The sequence below is a fragment of the Aythya fuligula genome, chromosome 9 (genome assembly GCF_009819795.1).
Source record: "Aythya fuligula isolate bAytFul2 chromosome 9, bAytFul2.pri, whole genome shotgun sequence".
Taxonomy (NCBI): Eukaryota; Metazoa; Chordata; class Aves; order Anseriformes; family Anatidae; genus Aythya; species Aythya fuligula.
In genome coordinates, this window is record NC_045567.1 from 15,207,630 (window position 1) to 15,214,847 (window position 7,218).

General features: G+C 53.3%; 1 protein-coding gene across 1 annotated transcript in view; it reads left to right on the forward strand.

Moving 5' to 3' along the window:
• The window catches only part of P3H2 (prolyl 3-hydroxylase 2), a 65,142-nt gene extending 63,205 nt beyond the window's left edge, over positions 1-1,937 (forward strand). The window contains exon 15 of the mRNA XM_032193272.1: positions 543-1,937. Within this exon, the coding sequence (XP_032049163.1) occupies positions 543-635 (93 nt within the window). The 3' untranslated portion in view covers positions 636-1,937. The remainder of the gene's footprint in view (positions 1-542) is intronic.
• The last annotated feature ends 5,281 nt before the right edge of the window (positions 1,938-7,218 follow it).

The following is a 7,218-nucleotide window of genomic DNA, read 5'->3' on the forward strand; positions in this document are numbered from 1 at the left end:
CCTAGTGGCCAACAGCCCGATGAACGGGAGCACCTTCTACGATAAAAGACCAAACCAAACCCTTGTGCCTTTGCCTTGTGAGCACCCCGTGTTGGGCTAGCTGGTGGGCCATGACATTTTGGGAGAAGCTTATTTTAGACACGCACCTTGCTGTCTGTGCATTTTGGTGCCAGCTGCAGCTCCTCTGTGCTTGGTGCATGTGTGGTAGGAGATCAGCCCTGCCCAGGGAGCTGGAAATCTTGGTAGACACACAGGGGATGGCTGCCCGCGGCTGTTAATGAAGTGTGAGAAGGGACCCGCAGTGCATCAGCTCTGCCCCATCCCTTTGGGAATTAGGTATCAAGGTGCAGATTGATGGGGTTCATTCTGTCCAGCAAATCCCCAGGACAAGTCCTAGGCTGTGTCCTGCCCTCCTGACTGCACTGCTGGTCCTGGGATGAACTGTTTGCTGTGGCTACTGCCAGCAGGCTGAGCTGCTGAATGAGCTGAGGGTGGGCACTGAAGCTCTGCTATTGTGGTTTTCTTTCCTTGCCCTCTTGCAGGAGCGAATCCAGGCAGATGAAGTGATCGCAATGTTGGACCAGGAGCATCTAGGACCCAGTGAAATGAACATCAACCCAAAGGATGAGCTATGAACTAGGCCAAAGACTTTTTCTATTAAATATTTATTTAATATTGTTAATCTTATTAGAACCTTTCTATTTTTGTACAGAGATGCTGTATAAATTAACAGGTTAATATGATTGTGGAGTTTTCAGGAGTGCCTCTTCTGTGTTTAGCACAGCTCTTGCTGGGACCCCTCATCCCTGTGCCAGCATCTCCTGCTGGGACTGACTCTGCTGCTGAGGTTCCCTGTCCTTCCCTAGCACTGCTCAGGACCCTTTCAGGCCCACTGCATCCCATTTTTTAATTCCTCAGCCAGAAGATGCTGCTTCTCTTTAGCCTCTGCTAGAGAAATGTTGCAGGTGTGTTGATGGACCCCTCTCCCTGTCCCTGCCAAGAGCTGAAGACTCATCAGTGCTGCCCTGGGAGAAACTGGAGCACTGGTTGTGGCTGTTCTTCCCATCCTGGAAACTGCTCCACATCCATCCTGTGAGCTGCCAGCCCCTGCTGCTGCTGCTGCTGCTGGTAAAACCCAAGGTTACAAGTCGTGGTTTCCAGGTGCATGTTCAAAAGCAGCTGCAAGTCTCAGGGATGTTACAGTGCTGTGATATTGGATGATCACGATGCTGCTTTGTATGCTGGGTGCCCTGTCTGCATCCTCCCATCCTGACAGTGCAGAAGCTGCAGATGTTTATGGCATGGCAGCATCTAATTGCTCAGAGTATTTCTGACACAGTCTGAGGGTGTTGCTGTGAAAGCACATGCTGCTTAGCACAAGAAATTTACCTTGCCAGCACCTGCTGCTGAGCTAGTAAACCATGGCTCACTCACCTTTAAATTAACTCCTGTGCATGGGACCAGAGCAGCCCTCACCTGAGTCACAACAAGCACTAAAGTCTCGGAACTGCCTGCACCCCAGACCCAGGGACAGCTTTCATTTTGACCCAACAGCTGCTAGAAAGCAGTTCCCAAAAAGCAGGCTGAAGCAATCCTTGCTTTTGAATTTCCAGCAAGGCTTCTGAGCTCTGCAGAAAGCACCTCAGGGGGCTTGGCTGGGGCTCACCTCCCCAGGCAGCTTTGCTTACCTCCCTGCTGCATTTGCTTGGCATTTTCTCAGTCCTTTTCTGCACCCCTCTGCGTTTCAAGGACTTAAATCAGGTGTTGGCCCCTGTCCCCACCATGCTGTTGCCTCCCAGGCTTGGCTCCTGCTTGCTGCGCCCTCGGCCCCAGTTTGTGCTGCTCCCCTCGCAGGCTGGGGTTGGTTTGCTGCTGCGGTGGTTAGCCAGAGCTGTGGCTAAATCCAGGGGAAATAAACTAAACTAAACTAAACACAACATTGGGGCCTGTCTCTGTCTTTCTTTATCCAAGCAGGAGAAGGGGAGATTGGGGGATGCACAGGGTGTCTCGTGATGGTGCCTCTCCCTTTGGGGTTCCTGGCCCCAGACACACGCATCCCACATGCTGGGGGAGCACCAGAGGATGCAGCTCTTGGGGACTTGACTGCAAACACAAGTGACACCAGCCCTAAATTCCAGGGAAGAGGGAGGACCCCAAGCAGCCTGGACTGTGCCACTTGTCCCTCTGTGCCACCAAGAGCTGCCTGTGGTCGGTGCTGGGCTGCAGGAAGCAGGAAAGCAAAGACTCAAAGGCACTTTTCCTGTTTGCTGCTTAGCCTGCGCTCTGCTCCAGTCAAGTCTTTCTCAGAAGAGGATTTTTATTTCTGTGGCAACAGCAGAGGTGAGAGACAGGTTTATTCATACACCATAGCCTGGTGGGAGCAAGGCTGGGCCATGCACCAAAAATGCAATGTAGGCTTTTGTGTCAGGGTGGCCTGGCCACTGAGAAATGGCCCACACCGAGGCACTGCACTGAAGCTGATGTGCAGTTCACAGCAAGCCTGGCAGCTCCAGGGCCAGCTCTGAGCTCCTCCAGCCTTGGCTGAGCCTCCAAAAGGATCCCTGGCCCTTTGTTAGATGTGCCCCAGATCTATCACCCACAGTAGGTGTGGTTGGAAAACGGAGATGCACGAACAATGTCTGGGTTTCTTGTTAACGGCAGCGTACCCCTCCTAGTCCTAGCAATATACGCAGGCTGGATTAGCAGCGTTGATTTATGACAGTCAAAAAAAGGGGGAGAAAAAAGCTCCTAAAGGAAACAACATAATAGATTTCAGCAGTGTTTGAAAACAACGTAAGAGGGTGCAAGCGCTTGGGTGTGGTGCTCGCTCTGGAAGTGCTGCACGGTGAGGTGATCCTCGGTGCAGGGGCTCCTTGTTAGCGAGGATTTGGGGTTTGCTTTGACAGCCACGTGTCCCCAAGCCCAGGGTGATCACCCCTTACTCAGGGTGCTCTGTGCAGGCAGCTGGGCATCGGCAGCATGAGGAAGCTGCGGGCAAAAGGGATGCCGTCGGGTATTTACAAATTCCTGAATTCACAGTCAAGGCTGAAACGCCTCGAGCTGGTGGTGTACCAGTGGCTGCAGAGGCTAATAAAACCTGGGCGTGCCCATGGGCATTAGCCAAGCAGGCTTTGTGGTGCTAATTTTAAGCTGCTGAACCTCCCAGGGTTGCTGCGGAGGCTCAGGGCCATGCGGACATGTCAGACTGCAGCAGCTCTGCTGGGTGTTGACTAAACCCCATTAGTTCCAACCCGGGGCGTGATAGGCTTATAAACCACCATGTAGTCGGACCTTTTGTATGTGCCCTTTATTTCCAGGAGCCAGGCTGATGGCCCAAAGGCATACAGCAGCTTTGCTGCCTACTGGAGACCCAGGAACAAGTCCTGATAGCTGAAGACCCCCCAGCTCCATCCCACCTTGCAGCAGCATCTCTCTTGCTGTATTCTCTCCTCTGCTCTGTCGGTGGGCAATTCAGGTGGCACCATCTCCCCACCGATATTAAAGGCTGCCCAGTCTCCATCCAAGGGTCCTTCCAGCCCGAGGTGCTGGTGGTGGGAGGTGGCAGAGCCTGAACACGTTTGCCAGGTGGAATTAACAGCTGCTGAGTGCCTGCAAGCAGCAGAGGCTTGGCCAGGAGATGTGAAGGAGATGGAGTTTGCACCGAGCCCTGCTCATCCCTCCTGGATAAACTAGGGTAGAGCCAGCCCAAGCTCTCGCAGCAGCCCAAGGTCTTCCCATGAAAATCCATCATTAAAAAAAAAAAAAAAAAAAAAAAAAAGGTTGTTTCCTCTTGTCCACACCCCTGTCCAACCTGGGAGGCAAAAAAAAAAAACAAAACAGCTGGCTCTAATAGTGCTGGCAATGAGGAAAAAATGGGCTAGTCACGCTTTGGGGAAGAACTTTATTAAAAAAAAGGAAAGAAGCATTCACTTCTTTTGTTTCTGCAACTGGTCCTACGCCCACACCCCATCACCTACCTGCAAGAGCCACTTTTTCCTGGAGGAAATGTTGCAGCTTGTCTGTGCATCAGGGTATGACCCTCAACATGGTGCTCTTGCCCAAGTGCAGACGGGTGCTTGTATGTCTGTATCTGCATGTATACAGATAACACTGAGGATGGCAGGGCCCCCACAGCCTCCTGGAGCACGGCTCCTCCATCCCCAGAGCACACAGCACACCAGCAAACTGCTGTCTTGGCAGGTCTGGTGGATGCCACGTCCAGCCCAGCATTACTTTTATCTTGTTTTAAACATATGGTGAAAGCTGGCACAGGATTTGTTTCCTTGTCCTTTAGCAAAGATTTATTATATGAAAAAAAATATATAATAATTTAAAAATGTCCTAACCCCTGGCCACCATCCAACCCTTCTGAAAATATGCCCAGCACAAGACAGGAACTTGGGAAAGCAAAATAGGCAACTGGGAGAGCTGCCTGGCCCCTCTCGCCTTGGTTTCAGGGGCAAGGCAGAGAGCAGGGGCTCTCCAAGGAGCTGGGGGATGCAGGGGTCCCAGGGCTGACCAAATCTGGGCTGGCGAGCAGGCAGGCTTGGCAAGGGAGCAGGACATTAATGATCACTTCCAGGGCTGGTTTGGGTAACGAGCATGGCAGTTCCAGGAGGTATTTCCTGAGGTTGAGCAGGGCAGGGCAGGAGGAATTAACATGAGCTCAGTTTAGCTTCTACCCCTCCTTTATTTGTAATGAGATTAACGGCGGAGATGGCAGCGGCAGCACCGGGCTGCAGCCGCGATGGGGTGAGCCGATAAGCAGCCTCTGCGCTGCCTCGCGTGCGAGCCCAACGGCTCTGCTCCCAGGGAAAAACACCAGCAAAAAAACACACCACACTTTTCATGGCTTCAAAATGGCTGTAAGGTGGCTTCACTCCCAGGTTTGGGGGGAAACACGTAGCACTGTGCTGACCCAACTGCATGGTGGCCTCCTAGTGCTGCACAGTGCCACCACTGCCTCCTCGCAGTGCTCCTGATGGAAGCATCAGCTGAAGGCCGGGCCCTGCTGGAGATGGGGCCACCAAGGTGGTTTGGCAGCTCCAGCCCTCCCGAATCCTAGAAATGAAAGCAATTGCTCTGATGGCCATGAGACAGAAGGTGGAAAGAGCTGGAGATGCACCTCCAGTGCTTTAAGCGGGCTGTAGCAAAGGCTGGGAAGAATTTTTTTTTATGATCCCACTCATGGCTTTTAAAAGAGGACAACGTGCCCCCTTTGCGTTGTGCCCCAGCCCCGATGCAGGAGCTGAGCATGGAGCTGGCCACATTGGGATGTCCCCAAAAACCACCAGCAGTGACAGGCGCTCCTGCATGGCCCTGCACCCCCAAACCCCATCAGCCCAGGCACTACGGGGATGGGATCCTGGTCCCGGGGGGGACACGGGCTGCCACCACTGCCACACAGGGGAAAACAACCCACCAGCATCTTAAAAGCAGGTCGGTGCCCCCAGGCTCCCAGGGGTTGTTTGTTCACCTCGTTTTGTTTCGACACCTCATGTGCGAGGCTGGGCGCTGGCATTTCACTGCTCCGACGGTGCCAGCGCTCAGATTGTTTCATTTGATTTGCCGGCCAAATTGGGTGGATGGGTGGAGACTGAATTTTCCCTTTATTTTTGTTTTCAAAAAACCCTTCTGGCCCTGGGTGAGGCAGGAGGAGCTGAGTGGTTTCATGTCTATCTGCTCCGTGACAGTTACCTGCCTACAGCTTCTCTGAGCACAGGGGCCGGGCAGGGAAAGCTCAGCCACTCCACACAATGCTTTTTCCCTTTTTTTTTTTCCCTTTTTTCTCCCCCTCTCAAGAGCTTTGAAAGCAGCTCTAGTGTGCGCCCATCAGTTCTTGCTCTGCCAGATGGGTTTCCACAGCTGCAGGGAAGGACTTTGTCACCAAATGTTACTTTAGCCCTGAGGAGCTCTGAGCGAACAGCTTTACAACAGACATCCCCACACCCAAATGTGGTCCCCATGGACAATTAGGGATGGGAAAAAGCATACAGGGATCTTTGCCTAGCTGTGCCCTGTGCTTCCCCAAGTATTGAACCCATATATTGCAGCAGCTCCACCAGCAAGTTCCTCCTCTTTTTGCTTGAGTTTCTGCACCGGGAGCTGCAGCGTTAGCCCTGCAACCTGTGATTCCACTCTTCTAGTGCCTTGACGTGGCCTGGAGCTGTAGCAGCACCTCTTGGGAGGAACGAGCACAAAGCCACAAATCACATTGCTCTGGGAGCCCAACGAAGCTGTAATGGTTCCCCTTGAGGTGCGAGGCTCTGCATCCTTTCTCCCTTTCCACGCTAATTACGCCGAAACAAAGGCGGGACATGCAGTGCCAGGAGCATTCCCCAGGCAGCGAGTCCTCCACCCAGCAGGATTAGGTGGGAGCCCCAGAGGCATGCGCACAGCATGCCGGCTCCTCTTGCTCAACCACCGGCGCCACAAGACAAATGATAACAAACATCTCCTGCTCTCCTGATGGGCCCAGCAGCAAGAGAAAATTTTCCAGGTCAGAAGCTGCTGCTGGGCAGCCCATGCCCCGGGTGGTGTGGTGGAGCTACCAGCCCTCAGCAGCTCTTTGGACCAGCTGTGAGCACCACCTAACAGCAACGCCAGCACACGGTGCTGCTGCCTTGGGCTCTCCTCTGCTGCCTTCAGAGTGCAAAGTGCAGCTCGCTGCTGGCACATCCACCTGCCCAGGTTCTGGCACTGCTGCTGGTGCTTTCTTCAGGATATCTTAGAGTTTTAAGGAAAAAAAAAACAAGAGGACTCTTTGCTTCCCCTTCCCTCGGCAGCTGTGCATCAGGCACCATGATGCTGGGGTGTGGTAGCTGTAATAATCAGGCAGTTGTGGGCTAATAGGATCAATGGCCAGAGGGGTCAGGTGTAGGGCCTTTCTGCACTAGCCATAGAAGGGAAAAAAAAGCAGGGTGCTGCCTGGGAGAATAGGTCAGCTCTGGAGCATCACCCAGACCTTTGTCCTGTCCCAGCTGGAAACCCAGCCAGCATTGCTCCTCTCTCGCTCACAGCCAGCCAAAGCAGCATGAACGGAAGGAAAACCTGGCCCAGGATGTCTGCCTGTATGAGTATAGACCATTTTCTGCAGCTCAGTTTTGGAGGTGTGAAGCAGAGCCTATGGTACTGCAGTGTGTGCTCGGTGCCTTCCCAGCCCCTGTCTCTGGCCGGGCTTCGTCCCCTGTGAAATAGCAGCAGCCCTGTGCTGCTTCC